This window comes from Rhopalosiphum maidis, chromosome 3 (genome assembly GCF_003676215.2).
Source record: "Rhopalosiphum maidis isolate BTI-1 chromosome 3, ASM367621v3, whole genome shotgun sequence".
NCBI classification, from domain to species: domain Eukaryota; kingdom Metazoa; phylum Arthropoda; class Insecta; order Hemiptera; family Aphididae; genus Rhopalosiphum; species Rhopalosiphum maidis.
In genome coordinates, this window is record NC_040879.1 from 30,263,146 (window position 1) to 30,290,300 (window position 27,155).

Here is a 27,155-nt window from a genome sequence, read left to right on the forward strand (position 1 = left end):
GAAAAACAAGTTTTTTTAATGTATGCGCCAATGTTCAGCTTGCATTGTGCGCATAGTTGTTAGTTGAACGTGATTTTATTTTGCCTCCGAGAAAAATAAAAACGCAAGACGTTTGTCGTTCTACTTAGGTGTTCGATTGTCACTGCAGTTGTTACACATTAAAATTTAAAATATTATAAGTATAACCTACCTATTATCCACCATCGTAGCCGATCGCGTATTATCTGTGTATTATAATAAAAGGAACGCGTTTCATTCACACGACTCAGGATTTTTTTTTAAAATTAATTTATTATTGTTCGTTTTATATTTATATGGGACATAAAGACGGCGACTTTTTGTAAAAAATCCATAAACAATACAAACTTAACTCTAGTTCACAATATTGTATTAGACACACCATCCGAGCACGAACTTTATAAAGTCAATATTTCTCTCAACTGAATAAATTGATCGAGTCAAAAATATTTTAAAAACACAATCAAACGTAGCGAATTGAAAAAATAATTATTTTACAGATATTGTGGTTTAATTTAATGAAAACAGTCGAAATGCAATCATAGATGCTTCAATGCACAAAAAAATATGGCTTCTGTGACCAATATTATAGTTATAGATAGGTACATGTTGAAAAGTACCTATGTTTGAGAATAGTATATACTTATATTATAACAGTAATGACTCATTCCTAACTGTAAACATAGTTTGTTTATACCTCCCAAAGACTATTATTCACTTCATTATAATACGAGTTGAACTAAAGAAAGTGTCATCAGGACATCAGTTATATCTTTCTTGAAAAGTCATCGAGTTTATTATACTCGGATGTGTTCTAAAACGATCGTGACCTTACTGTTTTCCTGATTTGGTGTATAAAGATTAAAGATAAAATGTACTTATTTGATTTCTAGTAACGATAAAGTTGAAAAATGATAACAGTAAAATAACACTCTTAATCACATATTTATTCGAACTTGCTGCTACTAAAATAAATACATATAATAGTGTTAAAGTATCGCGAGTTACATATTAAATTTTGAGACGATTTTTTTTTTTTTTTTTGTTAAATATTATTAGTTCATTAGTTGTTATTAAAACGTGAATGTTTTTATAAAATGATCAGTTTCTGAGTACTTTATAATTTTACAATTGATATACAGTATTCAACCTAAATTATAATAATGTTTATTTCTGTATATGGTTCTAAGCTTAAGAAAATCAAATTAAATATGATCCTAGGATTGAATAAAAAGTTGCTGATGGAAAACCAGAATGGCGTTATTACATACAAACTTACTAAACCATTAACTAATAAGTAATGAAACAGAATTTAATAGGTATTAAATCTTCTCATCTTTATATTCCTATTATTTTAAACTAAGAATAATATTTATATACAATACATAATAATATTATGTTTAAAATAATTTTTAATTAATTTACAAATTATTTCTACTGTCACAATTACTGAACTAATACATGTCGGTACTTTATTACTATAGTTTAAAAATATTTTCAAAATATTATTTATTCCAAATTTCAATAGACTAAAATTATGTTCACGCATATTTTCTTACAAACCTTAAGTTCCTAATAATTTATATACATATATTAACGGTTTCAAATGGTATAAGCAGAATAAAACATATAATTATTATAACATTGTTTGTATACTGTAATACCTGTAGTAGATTTTGACCGAGGTTAATAACCTACGTCTGATGATCCAATTGCAGTACGATTTCAAAACTCTAATATTTGTATATTATAATTTTGTTTTAATATTTTGTTTAAAATTTAATTTTTGTAAATATATTTAAGTAAAATCATGATTACTTTGTTATTATTCATTTTCTCTTTTTGAAATGATACTTTTTATCGAGTAAAGGCTTATAACAGTTACAACAGGTATATAATATTATTTATTTTAATAAAAATGTTCACTTTCTATCAACTAACATACAATGTTGTGGTTATCTAAAATGTACATGTGTAGTGTGTAGTGTTTGCATTTTTAACAATTAAAATGTAGGTAAGTACTTTATTATTATTTTTAATATACAATTACCCGTATACACTAAAAGTGTATTATGATTATGTTGGTGTTTATACGAGTAGTAAATCAATTATTTAGGTATTATAGTCATTATTATAATTTGGAATATTACCTGTAATTGTAGTTGGTGTGTCCCACGAGGGATACGATTTTACTAAACTTTGGCTGATAATCAATCCAATTATGGTTATCTTAAGTAAAAATGTTTTATTGTGCGAAGACTTCATTGCTGAACAAATTCCATGTCTCTTCATTCTAAATATAAAAAAAAAAATTATAATAACATAATTTTTGATTACTAATATGTACAATAATATTAAAATAATTAATATGGAATTCCTTATAATATTGTATTAATTGTATTAAGTGCGTGTCATAAAATAAGTTTAGGACGATAAATCGATTGCCGTTAAGTTCATATTGTGTGAAAACCAAATATTTTTATTTTCATTACTTATAATTGAATTTTTAAGGTTTTATATGAAATTTTTATTTTTATAAATATACTTAAACTATAGTTTTTATGGATTTTTTATTGTTTTTCTATGATAATAATTTAGCAAATATTTTTGTGAATAATATTGAAATTTAAATATTTTATGTACCGAAATTTAGGTTCCTAGTAAAATTAATACGGATTCAATAATAAATAATAATATTTATTTTTTATTGTTCTTCGTAAAAAAAATGTAGATGTATAATATAATGCAGTATGCAGATTGCAGTTGATTAACATTACCCACAGTATCTAATATATTATAACGTATAATATTAATTATTATTATGTATTAATATATTATGGCCAAATTAAAGCATTAACTGTAGTCTGTATAACTTGTCTTAAATACAATAATTTACAGAGACTTAAATGACGTTTAACTACAAACCGTTAATACATAATAGTATAATACTACCTAATATCTATTGTAATACTATCTATTATTATTCATTAGTTATACATTATGAAATATTGGTACTGTTATTTTAAAATACTTATACAAATATATAAAATAAACAGGACACAAATTTATAGGAATGAATTTCACAAAAACCAAAAGTCGTATAGGATAATTTTATCATTATAATCGTACTTTCACATTCATACCATAATGTATAATAAAAAAATTACTATAAATGTGCATGCATGGAAGGATAGGACAACGATTTTTAATTATATTACTAATATGCACCATTTTAACTTGTCAAGAATGTAGTAAACGTGACACCCCCTTGTATATACTATAATATAATGTATACTTTTAATGTTATTGATGCATTCATAATTATATACGTTTTTAGTTTTAAATCATAAGTAGGTGTGGATATTTACGTCCCATCTGTTACATTTCTATAGTGAATATACCTATGCTATACAAAAAGTTATATGTCATCTAATACAATATTATAATATTTTATGTGATAATTAAAATATTAAAATGTATTTTTTTATTTATTCAATTCACTAGAGTGATGATTAATGTTATGGAATATGAGAAAAATAGATTTGAAAACAAAAAATATTAACAGTCGTATAAGTATCACAAGTATCACAATACGTATAATATTGTATAATGTATATTATATTGTAGCTATATGATTTTGGCTATACTAAAATAATGTTACATTTCAATTAAATGATAGTAACCATGTTTGAAATATGATATAAGAACATTGATTGTACTGAATACTTGAGTACGAGTATGCAATTAAAGTGTATTGAATCGTATTATGACGGAAAATGTAAATTATCTGAGGGTGAAGTGTCACTGCATTCATACCATACAAATTGTCTTGGTTAAAAACATGAATATATATATATATATTCTTTTTTTAGTCGAACCCGGCGATCCATTTCTGAGAAATAATGCGTCATAGATGCGAAAAAAATCTAGCGGAAAATCAATTGCATCCTTGATCTTTTTCAATTAGAATTTAAGTCATGCGTAAAATGTAAGTCTATATAAAATGTAAATCTTTATTATTCAAAAAAGTATTTTAAAATAGAACAGTGATTTTTTTTTTTGATTTTATTTATTCCAACACGATTTACTCTTCTATGATAAAACATTCCTACTTCGGGTTTTGGTAACACGGTAGTGCATACAAGTACAAGCACTTATTACAATTCTATTAACATAATATAATTATAGATTATCTGAGTGTAAATGCAATAGAATTTTTAATTTTATTTTAGTGTCTAAAAATGACACGGTACGTATATATTATATACGTATACTATATTATAGGTCATAGTAAAATATATACCGAGCTTTTAATTCCTATTTGAAGAGATAATTTTTATATACAACAATACAACGCAATAATAATCACATATAATAGGTAATATTTTTAGTAATACAGTGAATATATAGAATTATATAGTGAATGCACTTAACATCATAAGATCGATTAATTAATAATATGATAGTATTTTGATTAATTATAATAATAACGGTTTAAATATATATATATAAGTCAATTTACATGTCGCATTTTGTGGGTATAAACAACATGACCCATATATATATAATAAAAAAGTCATTGAATTTAAATTATAAACATTATAGGACTTATCTTCGTGATAGACGTTACGGTGTGAATGCCTGTACATAATATACCCGTTGGTCACCATTGCCTACCCGTATATTATGTCGTATAATATATGTATAAAGATAATGAACTAACTATATAGTGGATGGTTTAAGAGTAATATTATTATTAGTTTATGCTTCCGTATGATAGGTATGTGACCCACCCTGAATTATTAATGTGCCCAATAAGTATATCAGTTTATAATTTGGCCTACAATGCAATCATTAAATTCTAACAATAATGAATATATTATAATATAGTATATATTAAACAGAAAACTTAAACATTATATTAAATAATAAATATAATCATTTATTATTTATATTATTTTTTACATATTTATTTGCTCAAGTTCAATAATAATGCATTAAAAAGAGTTAATTCTAAACGAACAATTTTGAATAATTTTCAAAGGTATGGAAAATAAAAATGTAAATAATATTACATTATGTTCAGTATGTTTTGTTGTACGATTAAAATAACAATTAAAAATATAATTGAATACACGCATTTGTAAATATTTCGTAATTTGTTTTCTTGAAAAATAAATCATATTATGTAAATGCATGCCATTTAAATCTATTTGAACACAAAATTGAAGGAAATTTAAAAAAATCTAACCAACAATAGAAACTTTTCTTAAACGTTTTAAAAAATTAAGGGAATTTACTTAGACTATGCAAACAATCTAATTTGAATACCTACTCTAATTTATTTTTGATTCCAGAAATAAACTTTAAAGAATAAAATAATATATTATTATAAAATGATTATAGTAAAGACGATTATTTATTCAATACTCATTCAATTTTCATATATACAATGAATACCTACTTATAAGTTATAAGTACCAAACTCTATAGTCATGAATTCGTGATCAATAACGTTGTTTGTAAGTAGTAATATAAGATATTATAGTATAGAAAAAACAAACTTCAAAATATGTGTTAAAGATTTACCAAGCCTGTAATTATTGCTCATAAATTATGCACCGTCAACATATATAATATATTGTATTGTTAGGATAAGCGAATATTGGAACAACCATACATTTTATCGAAAAATACAAGCACTGAGCACAAATAAGTTTTATGTCTATCAATAAATTAATAACAATAAATAATAATACCAATAATGACGATCTATTGGTTTCCAACAGGTTATATTATTTTTTAGAAATAATACATATTCATTTTGTACGCGAGTTCTGCTACGATGGTACACGACACGCTCGAAGTCAGAGAGCGATGCCCGAGTATGAATTTTTTTATATGATATAATGTGTTGGTATTAGATATACTAGAATATGTATAACAACAAAAAAACTCACCGAAAAAACGTTGTCTACAAAATTCAAGAAATCGAATGGGCATTCTTGTAATATAATATGTAATTTTATATTATAATAGTGCCAGAATGGGCGGACAATACGTAAAGTTACTAGGTGATTCTGACTAATAGCATGCTGTAATTTAATGTCAACTTGTGATTGACAAAAATATGACCAAATTTAAAAATCAAATTAATATTTTTTTGATAATTATAACTCTGTTCGTATGCTATTGTGTCAAGAAATATAGTAACATACCTACATAAGTTCAAACACGAACAAAAAACGTTTTATTCTGACTTGAGTCTTACTAGAAGGCGAGAGCATAACCATCTGCAATACAATGTATATTGGCCCCTTCTAAATCTGTAAAATAATTATTTTTTACAACCCTTTGTTAGATTTGTAGCTTGTAAGTTGGGATTTTGCTATTCTGACATAAATACAAATATAAGAAATGGACTCATAACTAATAAATTAAAATCCGTTTAGAATCGTTATATGTACACTTCGCAATAAATAATAATCACTTCACTTCTCATATTATATTATAATAATCAATAATGTTTCAACGTTTTACGAAAGTCTACATAAAGCCGCTCTGAAGATCAAATCCCTATAGTCCACAAACAATCTAGTATAATTTATTACACCTAGTAATTATTAGTAGGTAACGTCGTGATATATCCTAGTCAATACGTAATGCATACATTACGTATTCATTGTTTACCAATTCATCCGCTATCGACTTTCCATAATTGTATTAAGACATTAACGCACAAGCTTTGGATTCCTGGTCGATTATTAGTCATTTATTCGTAAGCGTTAAAACCGTAACCACGTAGAAAGTCGTAGCAGTATTAAGTATAAAATGGAACGCGTGGTCGTACCGAATCCTGTGTGTGAATTTATTTTTTATGTCACTATTATTCATTCGAACGGATACGGTGTATAGTGCAGACGTAATGTACATGTTATGAGTACGTTATATTATTATATGACGAGCGTAGGTCAAATATTATTATAACAACCATTTGGTATTTCTAGGTCAACATTTTAAAACGGCGAAAGTTTTTTTTCGCAAACAGAGGTACGTGTTCTAAAATTTAAATTTTTTTCCTCGGAAATAACCCGAGAAAAAGTCAAAACGTCGTCGACTCGTGGTCTATTGCTATTACTATTTTCGGATATTGAGTCATGAATTTGCATTAACTAGCAATTTCTGTCGTCTGCGTGTATATTATATATTTATTTCACGAGAGTCGTAACTGTAAAATGGTTTATACTAGCGTGAACGATCCAATGAATACTAATTTTTTCTGCGGTCAAGTTAACAGAGAAATATGACCAACAAATTGTATATACAATCGAATCATTCGAATCAAATGAGATATATTGTAGGTACGTGAAAAATATTTTATGTTTTATTTTATCCCTTCTAAAAGTTGATCAACCAACATTTTATTCATAGCTTGCATACTAAATGTGTGTATACAGTTATTTCAGATTGAATTTTTACTTCTATAATATATAGGCATATAATATGTATTTATATTCTAATTAAGTAGTTACTTAACATTTTCGTCATCATTTTATTGAGTAAAAACTCATTAAAAACCCAATTCTGGTCATCAGAAAATAATCTTGAAAAATGTTAATACTTACTACTACTATGTTAATAAATAATATGTCTAGTTATTAAATATAAACTAGTACATAACAGAACATAATTAAAAAATCACAACAAGGAAATATAGTAAAACATAAATTAGAAACATTGAAACTGTCTTTATCATATAAACCGAAATCATACTATGTACGTTAACATTGTACTGGAAATATGCGCATCGATTGAATATAGGTGATTTACTAATGTGTTTGTTTGTTTGTTGAAACCTTTACTAATTAACACGAAAATGGTTTGTATCCAATTTTTATTTTTTCAACTAAATGAAGTTATCCTTTGTAAGTTGGTGGATCCTCAAAAATACCCTCAATAACATATATTATTTTGAGAATAGCCACTATTGATCATAGGCGTTTCCACGGGGGGTGCAGGGTAATGCATTTGCGCCCCCTGCGATTTCAAGTGGCACCATAAACTAAGAAAAATTGTTCAAAAAGAAGGCTAAAGCACCTTAGCCCCTTAGGTACGCACCAGGTTGTACCCTGATCTGAACACGCCTATATATGCCTACTGATACAATCAATAAACGTTGTAAATTTTACCGCGGTGTAAAGAATAATTCATGAATATAGTAAACTGGATTAAATCAAACAAAAAATGATGATCTACTGCAATAGGTATACTAAAAACTTTTAAAACGGTAAGTCACTCGCGATAATAAAATATAAAATTGACCGGGTAAATTTTACCGATGTTTTTTGTTTAACCGTAAACGTTACGATAATAATAATAAGTAATAACTATATAATACTAATTACTATAATAATATAGTTGTTCCCACTCCGCTTAATATCGTTACGTCGGTCAATTTGATATTTTGTAGCGTTTGCCATCCGCTGTAGCAGCAATTATATATCTACAAGCACAGTATGTATATATTCACTGTATACAGTAAAATCGCAGTGGTGTACATACATAATAATATATACCTAACCTATTATATTACAATGGCGTTGCGGACCAATATCGACTATCGTTCGGAATTTTAATGGATATAATATTGTGTGTACGTGTTGGCCGCACGAGATCCGAGAGGAGAGGTTATTCCTATGTATATAATAATTATTATTATCGTAAAGAAGGCGAGCCGTCTGCCGAAGCAGAAGTAGCGGATACATGTAGTTGGTAATTATACGCGCGCGGCGTGGTCGGCGGACGCGTGTGTCCGGATTAAAGAAGGAAAAAAGGAAAAAAGTTCTCTCTCCTCTCTTTTATGATATAAAAAACACGACTACGTTAAAACGACAATAATTAATACTGTCTGGGCTCGTGTGTAATTATCGATTTACAAAAAAAAAAAAAGAAAAAAATACCGTTGAAATCGTAATAATATCGGAAAATTGCTGAATACGCGTGTTACACGTACAGCATAAAGTGACAAACGCGCGCGTTACATACCATCACATAAGTATATATTATTATTGCCTACACCACAGAAAATAATAAGATAACGTAACGTTATACAATATAATTTTTATAATACCTGTATACATTAAACGTCATAATATTATTATAAGTAATTATGATATTCGATGTACGGTCGACGGTTCGGTCTTGTGCTCCGTATAAAAATATAAACTACTCGTATGTAGGAATAGTATAGTATATGAATATAATATAATATAATATTATTATAATATGCGTCGTATATGTATAACACAGTAGCGGGCTATCTGATGCGAGATATAAGTATATATATATATAAGCACACAGCGAAGGAAAACACGTTCTACATAATATTACTATATTTTATTGGGTAGGTTGTGTATGTTGTGTATGTATATAAAGGCGCGCCTACGTAAAAGCGAATTATTGCGTTGAACCCGTCACCCAGATATTTATATAAACGCTTCCGATGAGTGTTATGCCTGCAGACGATAGGCCTCCCAAGAATCCATGACTGTATATATTATTATGTATAAAATGTTTAGGCGTTGAGAAAGTCACGTTTGTAAATCACCACTGGTCTTAGATACTACAATCAAAAACCCAATAACATTTATATACATAATAGTATAACGATCGTTTCCTATATAGGAAATATATAATATGTCTGCTGCCATAAGAATTTAACAATATGTCAAAATTGCAATGTTCACCTTTTTACAAATAATTTATAATAACAATTTTGCTTCTTTAACTTAATTTTACTGTTGGAAATCTATTCCCCCTTCCCGCCTCATTGAATACACTCTGCTCTCACATAATATTCGGGTTCATAATAACGATCTGAGATATATTATGTTTGAGTTGAGAACATCACGGCCACGTGTTAGACGTGCAGTAAAAACTTCGTTAGGTCATGGTCGTTTAAGTCTCTTCGAGATATTTCGAATATCCGCTATATTATATTATGGTAAAGCGGCAGTACAACGGACACATGTATTGTTAAACAAATTAAGCACTCCCATAATTTTGTTCATAAGTATTATTAATAATTAATATTAATATGGCATATAGATTATATAATATATGAATATATAACGTGTTATTTACCGTGATAAATATATACTATAACATTAGTAATATTATTATCTATTATTTATACAGAAATAAACGCGTTCAAATAATTTTTCGTGGTTTAGATATATTATATAATTTTATTGTATCGTCATGAAAAATATAATATGTTTTTTGTCTTTAGTGGACTATCATGGTGATAATTATTAGAAATTAACAAAACCATAAATATATAATGGAATATCATGTCGTATTAGTCAATATTGTAGAAAATGCTTGATGTATTGTGTCCTATTATAAGCATACGAGTACCTACATTGCATTGGTGACTAATATTTCCCCTTATTCCATACTGGTATTTCTGAGGTATAGCAGTACTTATTAAATATGTAATTTATGACATACTTTGAGGTACCTACTTAATCTTAATCAATTCTTGTATTTTTTTTCCAGTGAACATATGTGTTTCAATGTTAAAAAATATCTCTGAAAACGTATACACAAATATATAAAACACTTTCAATAATCAAATTCATTGATCTGATACCGACAAATATAATACATATATTTATACGCATTACATAGATTATCGAATACGTCACATATTTTATTTTCTTCAAATAAAACCAAAAACCATTGTACGGCATTACCATATAAATGCATAATATTATTATAATATTAAAAATTAAAATATATATTAAAATAAAATTCGTCTTCGTCAGTGTGCCATTATATTCACACATATTTACACTGACTTAACAAGGGTGGTCCGATACCACACACAAGTGATGTATCTATATTACTAATAAATATAAGACAAGAGTACATTTAGTTTTTAAATGTAAAATATTTAGTGGTCATAATATACATATTATAATTATTTAACGGGTGGGCAAACTCGAATGGCTTGAAACTTGCTCATCGAGAGTCAAAACCTCAGACCAGTCAGACCACCAGTGATGGAGAGTAACAATAACAATTTTTATATTCATAGTATGACATACAATATAAAACTATTTAATAATACACATACGAGGCGAACAACTTCGATTTGTCTGAGTTCTCTGATAATATGATACAGTGAAACACTCGTATTAAATTTTCATTCCATAATGACCAAAATAATTACGTGAACAAATATACGATAACATAATATTATAATGTATAAAAAACTAAAAAATGTATACACGTATTTTATTACATGACGTAATCCATCGCTTTGCCCTTAGACAAAAGTAAATAATCGCTCGATGACCATACGGATGGGACTTAGATGATTCAAACTGTTTTTAATAAGTAATAACTGTTTCATGTTGAACTTGCTTATTTTTGCATAGGTATAAAATAATTTTGTATATTCATAAATTATTACTAAGCTATTAATCATAATATAATAAATGCGAAATTTATAAGGTAGATATCTTCTTTATTTGATTTCGATTCTTTTAAAAAAATACGAATATTTAGAATAAATTTATATAATTTTTTTTTTATCTATTATTTTGTAAAAGCACTATATAATAATTAGATCATACCTCTACAATGATAATCTTGATACGCCCGCTAGCGAGCATCTAATAATCGTGTAAAAATGGTAAAGGTATCAGGGCCGGCGAGAGGATGGGGAAGAAGGAGCCTAGAGCCCTAGGGCCCGGACCTCTATAGGGGGCCCGGTTAGGTTAGGTATAAAATAAGTATATATAAGTAAAAGGGCCCGGAATTGATCAGCCCTGGGGCCCACCAAAATTCTCGCCGGCCCTGAAAGGTAAAAAGTATACATTTTAATGTAGGACACTTATAACACGATGTAGAACCATGTAAATGTAGTTATATATAATATATGAATAGATTGTTTCGATGAGAATCTTCGAAACTATAGGAAGGTCCGCTTGATCACGTGTATATTATATATAGATTATAATTTATAGGTACGCATATAATCGTATAACGGGAAAGCGCGATTCGCTGCAGTGCGCGATGAAAATGCTTTTTTTACCATCGAGGCGATCATGCAGTGGTCCCGCATTGTTTTATTCAAAGTTAATTTATCTTTAACGAATTGTAATACTACTAATACTCGTATTAATAATAAGTTAAAATATAATAACGACAACAATTACAAAATAAAAACAATTTATTTTTCTTAACCTTATAGGTATTATAGTTTTAAGATAAAGTTTTAGAAATTTGTGAAATGTTGACTTAAGTTGTTTAATATATTGAACGTATAAATAGAAATCGGACTTTTACCCGCCTTTTAGAATGTTCACTCCTAATAACAATAAATTTATTCAAATTTGCTACATCACCTACGTAAATAACTCAGCAGTATAGACGGAGTGAATGCTACAAAATCACTTCACCAATTTAATAGACTTCGAATTAAATTTGTATTACCGTGAATAGAAATGTAGGCAATGTAGCCCTTTATTAAATATACGCTTTTGTTCACTTTATTACGGTGAAGGAATGATGGAAAAACCTAGTTGTTAATCCTTTTAAGGAGTATTCAGAAAACATACAGCTTTTAGCAATATTAATTTATAATACTCAGATTTATCGTTTGTCTGTATAATATCTAGGTATAAAACAAATTTATTTTGCATTTTTAAACTTCGATACTATAGAAAAAATGTAAAAATATGTACAGCATACATGTATTTTTTTTTAATAGCAACGGCGAAGATGCCTGACCCAATTCTCCTTTTTATAAATATGCGACCTCACGGTCCATTTGCTATTATATAATATAATCACTTATATATGATTCAAATAACTATATTATATGCCAATACCAAACTCCCCCAAAGTCATAGTCAAAGTCCACCTATATATTATACATGCAACGGCAGTGGTGTTAAGTAAAACTTGTTAGCCGCCTAGTATAGCTACTTACTATTACCTATAGTATAGTTAGATATGTATATATCCGTCCTGTACTAGGTAAGTATATTATTACGATCGCGCGTGCAGCGTGTATCACAGAACGACCGCAGCGTAAATCATATAACGGTACACGTCGAAAAGAAATCTCAATGACCTTGTGGCGTTGGGTCGTGTCCGCGGTCCTCTTGACGCAGTCGTGTATAACGTAGTTATATACAAAGCAACTCGCGGTCGCACCGAAATCGTATACATATATAATATAATTACTATATATACGATATGTATATATTATGTATATCTACATCGTAATGACGACGACCACGTATATGTATACACATAATATACCGTACAGGAAACGCAAATTTCCTCGATATACCGTTTGTCGTCTGTTTGTTGAACAGATTGATAATATTAAGTAGGTATATTGTTAGTATATTTAATAGAATTACTATTAACGGTTAGATAGTTTATAACAATACTAGTCGACTGACTTGGAGATGCAATTGTGAATCTGTAAAGAATATATACCTGACATGGTTACGTGAAAAAAGTGTTCTACAGAAACTATGGATGAAATAATTTCATTAAAAGTGCATCAATACATAATTTAAAATATAAGTCACCTACGGTGTACATTATCCGTCGAACGATGATAATGTTAAAAGTTACAATTTTTTTGTCGATATTCAGTTAAAATGATGCCGATCATCATGATCATCTAGATTGCAAAACTCGATATTCTTACATTGTAAAAACATCGAGTTTTTCGATCTAGTATTTACTATTTATTTGTAGTGTATAGATACGCGGAAGCGACGGCGACAATGACCGACCGCCGCGCCGCCAGAAACGGTTCTCGCACAGCACAAGTACCATCTCCCCGAACGTCCTTACGTTTATATATATAATTAAATATCATTAGTTCTATGTAATCATACCTATAATAAGCATATAATACATATCTATATATGCTTAGGTAGGATTTCCGATACAAGTGACTATGTGTGTATACATACCTAGTAATTTCTCTTATAGTATAGGATATTACGCACACACACGTGTGTGTGTGTGTGTGTATGTGTGTGTGTGAGTATGTATAATAACGGACTCGAGCAAGTGAATAACGGTCGATGTGTAATCCTGTTTGACTAGATTCTACAAGACACCCAACATTTTATCATTATATATATTATATATTATTGTTAAGTACCCATCATACACTAATTTGATTTTCTCAATGTTATTTAATAAGTGCGCGTTTTGTTTCTTTCCCTAGGTAACGAATTTTTGTTTACCTTAAAGTAGGTATCCAATGCACCCGATCATAATAATATATCAATGTATGTTACGAGTACAAGTACATCATATGTGATATCGCTACACCCATCGTAGGTGTAAACTACAGCGGACAGTCAAAGCGAAACGATTTTAAATTAACAAAGGGAATGTCCCACACTCCCACCTTGTTTTTTTTTAAACATTTATTGAATAAATAAATATATAATAAATTAAAAAGTATTTAAAAAGTATTCTATAATAGTTCAAATTTACTAGCAGAAATTTAGTATTGTTTTAATGATTAACTAAAAAATAATCTTTTGAATCCCACATTTTGTGTTGATAATTTTGTATGAAAAATAACCGATTGAATTATTAAGATTTGATTATAATTAGTTTCCTTACTTTTGATGACTTGCTTCTATGCTAAAAACCTGGTAGAATTTAAAATTAGGCAAAAGTTGCTAGTATACTATAACATTTAAATTGGCCACTCACTTTTAAACATAAAAAAAAATTAATAGTATAATCGATGTAAGAGCGAAGGAGTTCAATACTATTGCTCAAAAGTAAAAAAAGTTTAAATATAAATTAAATTAAAATAATGTTAAACACGTTATTATTCAACTGCGGATACAATTATTTTGCTGTCGTCGTCCACCTGATTCCGTTTTCTCTAGAATAATCATTCACGCTTAATATTATAATTTGTTTATCCGGTCTTTTAGCGCTCTTTTTCGTAATAAGTACCCAATACCCATACATATATTATATATTTATATGTGCCTACGTGAGATGACGTACATGTAGGGTATAGATAAATTATTATGTAAAACGATGCAACGCACCGTTATGGTTTAAACAACGGATTTTAGGATCGTAGTGTATAAATATATCTGTATAATTATCAACACGATTATAGTCGTAGAACATCGTACGAGACGAATTTATTCCTGGACTCGCGGTCGCGGGCTTTCATGATTTTAGATTTGGAACGGCTTTTAGTTGTTTCTTTCCGGTAGGTACAAAAAAATTTATCGAGCGTATAGTTCGTTGACCGGTCGTTAGATCGAAACATGCCGATGACAAGGACAAAATATATAAACTGAATATATAAAATAAAAATATGTAATCTACAGATGAAATTCGCAAATTTCCTGATATCTTAATTTCCGAGACAGTGCGGCGCGGCGGGACCTAGTTTTCATGGGCACGATGACGTCAACTACGTAATAACTAATAAGCTAATCGAATTATTTCGTGAATTTTTGTAATTGTAATCGTGCATACTACATTATACTAACGTAAATTTGAATCGAATTTAAGAATTAAACGAATAGGTTAGGTTATAACAACCAATATTCAATTATATTAATAATTCAATAATGGAACAAATACGTGTATTTTTTTCGACGATATACTTAATAATTACTAGGTATTTTTGATTTACGCGTTATTTTTTTTTTATTTTTTAACAATAACGTTTTAAACACCTTTTTAAATAAATTTGAATGCTCGATGACGACTATTATCTACGGACTTATTTGATACGGCATAAAATAAATTCGGCATTCGATGTCTTCTTTGTCTTCGCTCCAAAATAATTATAATCTGTGTTAGACTCAGTGTCGGTTTAATGATCTATAACTGAACGCGGATGTCGAATAGAGGTACCTATACATACAGTATAGTACACTACTTTTCTCTACAAGAGAAATCTTATTCAATATCTGTACTCAATTAAATATCATTATTAAAAATAACAGACGGATATGCGTTATTGTTAACGGGTGCATATTATAATATATGAGTGGCCCATTACACAAAGATTGTTATTAACAATAATTTGATAGAACGTATTTTATCTTTGAACTAAATTTAATTTGCGAATCACAAAAGCGTATTTAAAATTTGGGTATATTAACTAGCACGATCGCCACGATCTAGACTACTTATTATAGTTATGTATTGTTTCTATAATAATTATTATTGTTAGAAAATGTGATTTCTATTTTATTAGGTATATGAATACATAAATATGTAATTGTATGGATTAGGAACAAACATTATCTAGAACTCTATAGAAGGCATGTTATTGTTTATGAAACAGTGCTATATACTATAATTATTATTAGGTATCTAAAACGGCAATGGATTGCTAAAAGCAAAATTTTTGCCGATTTTTTGTGATGAAATTAAGATATTTTTATCAGTTTAGGTCTTAGGTACATACTACCAGCTATGTATCCTAGATAATTTTAAAAGCAAAAAATATAACCAAAAATTATAAAATCTAAAAAACTATATAATAACCATAATATCACTAAATTTTATACGACTGGCTTTCATACAATTTAATTATTTTTATAGTATCATTATTTGAATATAAAAATTCTTACTATGGAAAACAATTTGTCCGTTTTAGTTATTATTTATTGTGTTACGTAATATTAAAAAAAAGTCACAATATACATCTAAATATCTGTTAGATATTTTCTTTAATTTTTTGTTACAGCAAAATTAAAATTAATATCTATTACCTAGGTATGTAGATTTTGAAAATACGCTGATAAAAAACGATTGGAATGTAACGAAAAAAAAAAATAAAATATTCTATCAAAACATTATTATGTTTTTATGAACTTGACTGAACTCGTAGGTCATTCAGTCATGGTATATTAGTAAATCCCATTATGTTATATTATGCGTCTATTAATTTTTTTTTTTTGTATATTTTAATTGTCTATACAATAGTATTTTTACGATAGAATAAAAGTTTTGTAAGTTAATAATTGATAACGAAAACCAAATTAACTATAAGCATTATAACTATATAAATAAGGTGTAAATTCATTGACACTAATTTTACTATTTAATATATAATTAGAGTACATTAATATCTGTATAGATAATTTCTATTAAATAACGTTTATTTGTTCATTAAACATTAAAAACCATGAAACTTTATATTATCAGGTATCTTCCAGAGAGAACAACCTACCTATTACGTAGTTAATAGGTATACTAATTAAATAATCATACAATATAAATATTAATTTTAATATTTTTTCATGTAATTTAAATAGAATATTTAAGTAATCTGTAGGTTTTCTAATTTCCTATAGATTAGGTAATTATCCAATGATAATAAATTTACTTATATAGATACAGACTACTACTCAAAGTTTATAAAACAAAATAATTATATTAAGTCTACTATTCTTTCTTATTAAAACGATTTAATATTGTTTTATTTGTTTTTAATTTAAGACCTCATTAGCTGTTAAAGTAAAAGATAATAGATTTTGATTAATAAAAATATATTTAATATTATACTTTGTGATACTTAGCTGTTTTTCATAATAAATGTAAAAAACTAACATTTTATAATGATTTCTAACTTGTTTTTTAACATATAAAAATGTAATATTATTATAGGTCAATTATTGTGATAATTACTCAAAATTGTATTTATTTATTATTCCAATAGTATTACAATTAAATTATAAAATTCTATAATATAATGTCTATCTATAGATGAAACATTTTTCTGTATCTTATTCTTATAGAATAAAAAAAAATATATTCTACTACAAATCAAAATTATTCATTAACCTTAAACATATTATAAGCTAATCAACTTTAAAAAACTGATTGGATGCTTTGAACATAGTTTTAATAATTTCATTAAAACTTTTCTCATAAACGTGCAATAAATTATAGGTACTTAATATATTGGTACATGTACAATTGTACATAGCTTTTAGTATAAATCGGACCGAGTGCACAACTAGAAAAATACATTTTTGTTACATTATTTTAATGTTGTAATAAGATTAATACATTTTAAGAAGCACGCATAGATATTAAGTGCAATGTGCCTTGTTATTTTTTTAATAAAAATGTATTTTTAATTTGTTATATTAATAATATTTTTTATCCTATTATACTTGTTATAAAATATCTTTTTCAAATTATATAACATTTAATTCTTATTAAGTCAGCTTATCAATAATATACATATACTGGTATTGAGAGTTTTGTAGGAAACTAATGTTATTTCGCACAAAGAATTCTGATTTAAAAAAAAATAACTACGATGAATGGGTCATTCTCCTGTCTACAATTACGGCTACTAAGGTCATTAAAAGTGACCATCTAAAATACAATTTCATGGTTGATGCTTATCGAAATAGTAAAGTTATATGTTTCTTAACATATGGAAAAATGTTAAGGACTCCCATATTCATTTTGTTATTAATTGTAAAAATTTAAGAAAATTAATCATTTCCTAATACATAGTAAGTTATATTTTAATGAATAAAACTGTTGAAAACTCCGTAAAAAAATACTAAGACTATATAGTTTAAAATAAAATCATTAGAATTCTATGACCTATGATCATAATATTATACATTATATATATATTATCATCAATAATTAATTTGATATATATATACAGACTAAATATTTTAATTTTCTCATTCATATTATAATACTGTCATATTTTAATATTGTATATAATATTATATTTTGTTTATAAATACTATTTACTACTATAACGTAAATAATTACTAACTGTATTTACGACTGTACAATAATACCTACCTTAATATTTAAAATCAGTTTAAAGAAAATTGTTTACCTGTAGGATTCGTTGTGTCTTCTAATCTCGTGACAAATAATATTGTAGATAGTCGGATATTTCGGTAGTTTCGAAGACTATTGCACCACAGCTTATATATATTTTCTGAGTGTACTCAAGTATCGATCAATATCAACACAGTAGAGTAAATTGACTAATAATGTTTTCTCGTTTAACTGTCGTTGATGTCTCCTCAACCGCATGGCGCGGTTCTTCTCGACATGATAGTCATTGATGCATAGGGAAGATGATCGTTCTGTTTTTTCAAACCTAACGGATTTCAATAATTAGACCATTAAAAAATAAATATTCAAATTCAATGCCATAATTTGCGTTTATTATGGTTCATATGTTCTAGTCGCAAAACAAATACAAAGTTAAACAGCTCGAAAATCTTTATATTATACACTTAGACACCCTCGAAACCTACAAGAATAAAAAAATAAATAATATATTTAAGGTTTAAACCTTGTACCGGTATTATTTTTGTGTTTTTAATATATTTGTAGGTTTTAAAACGTTAAATTCGCCCCATTCTCGGTTATATAGAAATTAAATTTCCAGTATATATGATATATTATTTTCAATTAATATATAATAAACATTAATTGTGTATTTTCGGATCGTTCGAAGTCTTATAACGTCCAATCCGCACCTTACTATATATTATGAATTTTGCGACTTACCTGCAGCAGTGAAATTCGTGACGCGGAAAATGCGACGTCGAACTGCACCGAATCGGTATGTATATATTATTTATAAATAATATTGGCAAATGGCACAATGCACGTGCGACTATCCGGCGTTAAGTTTATTATATTAATAATAAACCTTAACTAGATGATTTATAAATATTATATAATTTGTGATATCGTCGAAACAGCGGAGCGGACGTGAAAAACTCAGACGCGTAACGATTTTCTTAAAATCTAACAATGATATTAAATCCTAGAAATTTGAACGAGCGCGCGCGAAAAGTAAAAAAAAAAAAATTCAAAGTCAGAAGACGAAACATACAAGTGCGCGTGCAGAAATCGGCGACGGCGACGGAGACCGATTCAATGACCCGTTGTTCCGGACGGACCGGTGGCGATTGTGTGACGCTGCGCGCGGCGATACGATAGGTATACTATTCTACCGGCGACTCGCGTATCGTGCGCGGACTGCTGCAGCAGCTGTATACAACGATATTTATCTGTGGCGGTCGCGCGCGCAGGATCGTCGACGGGAATTATTATTATTACAGCGGCGCGTCGCTTTCCTTCTGTTCGCGTTTGATGACCGACGGCGCGCGCGGAGTCGTCGTCGTCGTCTCCGCGGAAGACGATGGCACAGGACGTATATACACCACTGTGCTGCAACAGGCGGGCGTTCGGCGGCGGCCCCATCAGCTGATCGCCGCCCGCGCCCGGTATTTGCCCACTCCTCGCGCGCAAGGTTGCGGCCGCGAGCCATAGTAAGTAACAAGAAAAAATATTACCTTACCTATATAGATATGAAATATGTATAACGTTTATGCGGCGGCGGTGTTCTCGATTCATTGCCGCAAATATGGGGTTGAAATTTAGCCCCTCCCGCCCCCTATTCTGTAAAAATATTGTAACGTATTTTAATTTGACTGTCCGCGGCGTTGTGTTACACGTCAAGTTTATGTCAAAATTATATTACCATAATGATGTCAACGTGGAAAGCGAACTGTGAAGACGTAACCAACGTTGCTCTAATACCAACAATTTATACTTGGTATTTTCAATATCAAATACAAAACAAATAAATATTGTGCCATATATATTAATGATATGTGTTATTATAATTCATTTTGTAAAGTGTAAATTAATAACACAATATAATATATTAATTTTCTAGAAAAGTTTTTGTAAAATTTTGCTATTATTTTGTACGGAGATTCCTTGAGAATACTCGACGTTAAATTTTATTAAAAAATTATAAGACTCACAAATAATTTTCTTGTTGATTTTATTTTCTATTTACACCTATAGTTCCCATATAGAATATGCTACTATAAACAGTATAAACATATTTTATAAATACGCCCGCCGTAAAGTGACATCATTTTTTTGAAAAATTATAGGTATTGTAAAATTCTCAAGTAATTTAGAAAAAAACTCTTAAACCACCAAAAGGGGCCTCGTCTACCTTTTTGACCGATTTTATTGTAAATTTTAAATTTTATCTGAAATATTAAATATGGTAATATAGGACTAGGTAATATGAGCTGTTGGAAATTATATAAAACATATCACCGGCAGGTTTTTCTGAGAGAGTACTTTGTAAAATATAATTTGATTAATTAAATTTACTTATTTTTATATCGTACAGATTTTTCTTATATTTATAAGAGGTTTACCTCAGTGTAGAGCAAAACTAGTAACTTCATATATTCATCCGTTATACTTTGTACACATTTCTTCTACTAGCAATAAATAAATATTATTATTATTATTATTATTATTACATAGTTATAAACGCAATTCGTAGATGATATTATGACAAGATAAATTTTAAAAGTATAAACCTATAATAATAAATTACTTGATAACCAGTACTCTAACTATTGTAAATAATAAAAGAGAAACTTTAAATAAAGATCATTACTTCTTCATATACTATTGATTTAAGCCAAAACTCTTGTTGATGAGTCATTTTTTTAATAATTCTTGATACTAAAGCTAAGTTTCAAATTTCTATATTGCACAACAATTTGTATGAGTCATTTAAATCATAAGCCGAATAATTAAAAAATTTAATGTTAGTCATATACTCATATATTATCTCTCCTTTCACTAAGTGTAGAATACTATAGAATGTAGATAGATTGAGTACCATTAAATTTCAAATTTGGATATAGGACTTAAGTTCAATCTAATGTAAGCTGTAGCATAAGTATTTAAAGAATAAATCAGCATCACTATATCATATAGTATATGCATAGTAAATAAATAATAAATATACGCATATATTTATAACAAACATTTTAAATCATGCGAGTATCCTCATATTATAATAGTTTTAGTTTATAACTGATAATAAAATACTTGAAGTATTATAATTTATATAATCAGCAATGAAAACCATGTCTGCACAGTATTAAACCTCGTAGACTATTATAAACTTGAGTAATTAAAATAATTGTATTCTTCTTCCAGTTCCTGAAAATGTTATAATATCCTTTTCATTATATTTAGGACAGGAGAATCTTTTACAATAAAGGATAAAAGTTTTACCTAGTATTGTTTATATAAATAATAATAAATTATATCATAAAATAAATGAAATAATATTAACACTGGACATGCACTGTTTCACGGAATGGTATTTATGATTTATAACGCGTATGACACGAATCGCCAAGATACTGACCACGGTGTCTATAAATTATGGTAAACACAATATAATTTTGATAGATTGTATTCGTCGCATTGAAAATACGCATACCCTTATGCTTATATTTTTTCTCTATATATACTAGTCCAAAATATTTTATTTAACTACTGCAGAAATTCGTATATAGACTTTTTGGTGGAGGGGACTCTAATTGCATCATTTTCGTCGTCATCGTCGAAATAATATATAATATTCCGGTAGATGTACTGTAGTCGCGATTATGTACGCACACGCACGTACATCTTGCACACACATAAAAACACAACTCGCATATATATATATTTAGTATATATAATATATTGTATTAATAATAGCAATACACACACATACACACACCTGCGTGCGTGTACGTTCGTTCGTATATAATATTATAAGACATTGGGTGTACGCGTTTGTGTGTATTTGTGTGTGTGTGAGAGAGAGAGCGCGCGCGCTATTCTCTTCCATTGGTCGTTTGTATAGTAGGGGGAATGAACTTTTCAGACAATATACCGACCGCCGCCGTCGCCGTCGCTACTGCGATCGTCTCGCAACTGCGTACCTGTATACAACTGCCGCTGTTACAGAATCTATACGCACTAGCGACGACCAAGACGACTTCACACACAGACGCGCGCACTCACTCGCGTGTAAGTATACTTGCGTTCTGCTTGGAATCATCTCGCGAAAAAAAGAGACGACGGGGACAATAAAAAAGTTATAAATAAATAAATTATAGAAAAAATCTCCAAACAAAATGCACACAACCGAGGCAACAAATATACCTATATACAATAATAATATAATGTATAATATTATAACATTATACACTAGCCGTTTGCCATCGTGTTTCACGAATAATTCATGTACATTGTATTCGTATATATATATATTATGTAAGTTATAAGCATATAATGTATGTAATACATCATTCGAAATAACCTTACAATAATTCTCCAAGGGCTCGATTAACTATAAACAATTAACAAATATATATATTATAATTAGGTTCTTTAAATTTAAATTACAAACCTTTCGTATTTTGATCATTAAGCTGACAGACTTCAATCAACTGCAGCTAACTTATTTGTGTCTATAAATTACTAAATTCTGTAAACACACATGTTTCTGCATATTAACTAATTCATGCACTGCGGGTGGATATTTCTCAATATTGAATATTATCTGTAATTGAAGTTAACTGCGAAAGATTGTTTAGCAAATTTTAAAATCACGTCTTGTTCTAATTTATACCTAGAAAACTTAGACGCATCAATAATATTACGTCAGTAAAGAGACAATTGTTAAAAGACTTCAATGTCTCTGAAGTTTTAGAGTTGCAGGAATCACCAACTGCCGGACCACGAACACTTTTTACGGACTCTTTTTCGCGAAGTAGATTTTAAAATTTTTATAATATAAATTAATAAAAACTATAAGTGTGTCATATAAAATTTATATTACGACAAAAAAATTATTTATGTAAGTAATGCAAAATAATCTGTATTTTTGTAATCACTATAACTGTTAGGGACCGCGACCAGTTTGGTAATTTTCAAAACGGACCATCATAAAAAATTAGTTGGTGACGCCATGTAAATATATTTATTATAGTAGTACTTAATTATTTATTTTAGAATTCGCCAAGACGCCAAATTACCTATAGTGCTTTAATTACTTGGGAAATTGTTTTTGTTTATTTTAAATTACTGTACTCTTTTTCAATATAAAGTATATATTATTGTATATTGCATATCATTTAATAAAAAATGTATCATTATAAATATAGTAATTTTGGTTCGGTATATTTCATTGCTATAATATATTACCAGTCCGCTCTTGATTCATTTATACAGTAACGTACTAACGTTAATATATATATAGGAAGGATGATTAAGAGAGTTTCCATCTATATAATATTATATATACAGAGTATTAATTATACGAGTATATCTTCCAATTTATATTTCCTTAAACTTATAAAAAAACGAAAAATTGCTATAATATTGTTAAATTTTTCGATAAAATGACGAAAGTATTTAATACCATCATATAGACAAAATATATAAAAATACCTACTGTGATATTTATTACATAATTTCAGAATTAGTAATTAGCGACATTATTTTCGGGAAAACATATAAAGACAATATATTTTATATATTTATTTATCCTATTTTTAGATTTATGATACATTTTTCTTTAGCAAAAAATAAATTCAAATTTTAGCATTATTAGGGATTTATATACTTATTTTTTGTATAGTTCTATCTTACTACCCTGCTACTTACAAAAAAATCTTAAAATACGCTACAGTCTGTCAATCTATATACATAATAATATATTATATATTATATATTTATATGATGTATTATAGTGTTTAATGTTTATATATAGGTAGTAATGGTATTATACTAATTTAATTATATGTACAACAGGTACGAGAATATTTCTTATTGGACATCACTAGAACATTATTGATATCGTACAGAGAAAGAGAAAACAACTTTATTTTTGAGATGATCGAATTTTAGATTGATGAGCGCTTTATTATAAATGCACTCATCAAAAATTTATAAAAATCTGTTATGTCTTGTATTGATTAGAAACTTCAATTTCACCGACACGAGATTTTACCTAAGTGATGAATTGTGTCAAACTATTTGTATTTTAGTAATATTTTATTAATACTGTTAAAAAATATGCAATGTGTCAAATTGTTTTATGGCCAAAAAAATTTTACAATTTAATTAACATATTTACATATTATATGCAAAAAAATTATCGAAAAACTCACTCCGCTGTATAGTAGGTGTTGAATGTACCAACCTCATAATAATTGCAGGTAGAACTGGAAATGGATGTACTTTATTTGAACTAAAATATGAAAAATAATTTTGAATGTAAACGGTCTGTCAGCATACTTTTTTTTAAGGATATTTTATTATTTGTTTATATTTATTTTAGTTCTTTATTTTTAAAAGACTTAAAACTATTATTAAAATACATTCATACAGTATAAGCATATTTATTGTTTATTCATTTATTAATTTATCCATATTTCTAAATAAAAACAAATATAATTAGTATAAGTGAATAAAACTATATAAATATATCTGAGTCGAAATAAGTCCGTATCATAAATAGTGTATAAGACGTCTTATTCTATTATCGTTTTATTATAATTTATTAAATGAGTTTTCATAAACTCCAATTAATCCATAATATAGTTATCATATTATGTTAAGTACGCCTATTTTTATAAATATTTATTTTAATAAACCTTAAAATTATTTTTATGTTTAGAGTACTTAATAATAGGAAAATATAGCATTTTATTTTTAGTTTATTTTACTTTAACTAATATTTATCTTGGCGTGTTGCATTAATAGACAAATTGACGTATAAGATAATTTATGACTGCAGATATTACAGGACTCTATCCCATAATATAAAATAACCAATACAGGTTACCAGTTAAAAATATATCCGTATTTATGGGCAAGAGTGAACAATTTTCTATTTGACAGTGGTAATATTTGTTATACAACATTTGTATAACCCTTTTTCTTGTTTAGACAACTATCTGTAACTATGAAACAATTCTATGACAATTAATTTTCATATTTCCAATAATATGGCTTATTGAGTAGTTTCAGAATAAAAATACTTATTATCGATATTATAAAAGAGAAGTTAATCTGTGATTGTAATAATAATTATAGTTCCGAACCTTTCTTCCCTCATGTTTTATCTTTAGCAAACCATATTGTCAGTCATATTGATTTCTTTTTATGTTCACGACGGCGACGGTTTAAACAAAATATCTACAAAACTTTGAATTTAATTAACACTTAATTTTATTTTTGTATTTTCATTACTCTTGTTATGAACCTTTATGCTTTATTATTATTCATTCAAACTTTATTTTTATACTATTATTTTTTTATACCTATCGTTTTTATTATGTTATTATAATTTTTCATAAGTTAAATAAGTTTATCTACATTTATTAATTACTTTTATTCTAGTTATTAAGTGAAATTGTATACAATTATTCTAGCAGTCTAGCGTTCTAAAGGGTCTTATCCGTCTATTATAATACTTGTTAATACATAAATATGAAAGTTGTCATTATAAAAGTAAAATTTAAAAAAAAGTCATAACAATAAAAATCGTTAAATATCATTTTAAATACTTTGAAATAGCATAAAACGTATATAAAAATTATATTTTTAAAAAAGTTAAAATTTTTTACAATAACGTATAGATACTTAAATTGATCACCTTATAAAGTTATATATCTATACTAGGTAGGTATCTTCCTAATTTATTGGTTATACAAATGTATAATGGAAAACTGTATAGTAAAACTAGAAATTGTATTCTATTAAAAATTGAAAATTATTAGATATTAAAAATATTTTGATAGTTATGTATATTAGTGATTTATTATTACAAGCATTCACACCCAATTTCAGTAACGATTTTAAGGGGCTAACTAGGCAATGTCTATAACATTTCAATACATTTTAACTACCTACAGTTATTAATTTTATTAGCAATATCATTTTGTCAACACTTTTTTGAGCTCTATTCTAGTGTTACATAATTCTTACCTGTGTTTTAGATTATGTGTAGAGCGATAATATTTATTTTATCATGATATGTATTTTTTAAAATTTTTTTTTTGAATCTTTCATCATTTTTTGGGGCTTTGTTTTCAACTTTGAGTGTAGTTTGTAATAGTAAATTGTATCTAGTTGATACTTTTATGTTCAAAAGTAAAAAATTCCCAATATTTATCAAAACATTCAAAACAACCTAAAAAAATAAT

At 27.6% G+C, this 27,155-nt stretch overlaps 1 protein-coding gene across 1 annotated transcript in view; it reads right to left on the minus strand.

Annotated features, from left to right (window-relative positions):
- LOC113556574 (serine proteinase stubble-like) overlaps positions 1 to 20,215 on the minus strand; it is a 28,783-nt gene extending 8,568 nt beyond the window's left edge. Inside the window, exons 1-3 of the mRNA XM_026961608.1 lie at positions 19,621 to 20,215; positions 18,935 to 19,204; positions 2,169 to 2,311 (exon numbers count right to left, since the gene is read on the minus strand). Coding sequence (XP_026817409.1) covers positions 2,169 to 2,310 — 142 coding nt within the window. The 5' untranslated portion in view covers position 2,311; positions 18,935 to 19,204; positions 19,621 to 20,215. The remainder of the gene's footprint in view (positions 1 to 2,168; positions 2,312 to 18,934; positions 19,205 to 19,620) is intronic.
- Positions 20,216 to 27,155: the final 6,940 nt, after the last annotated feature.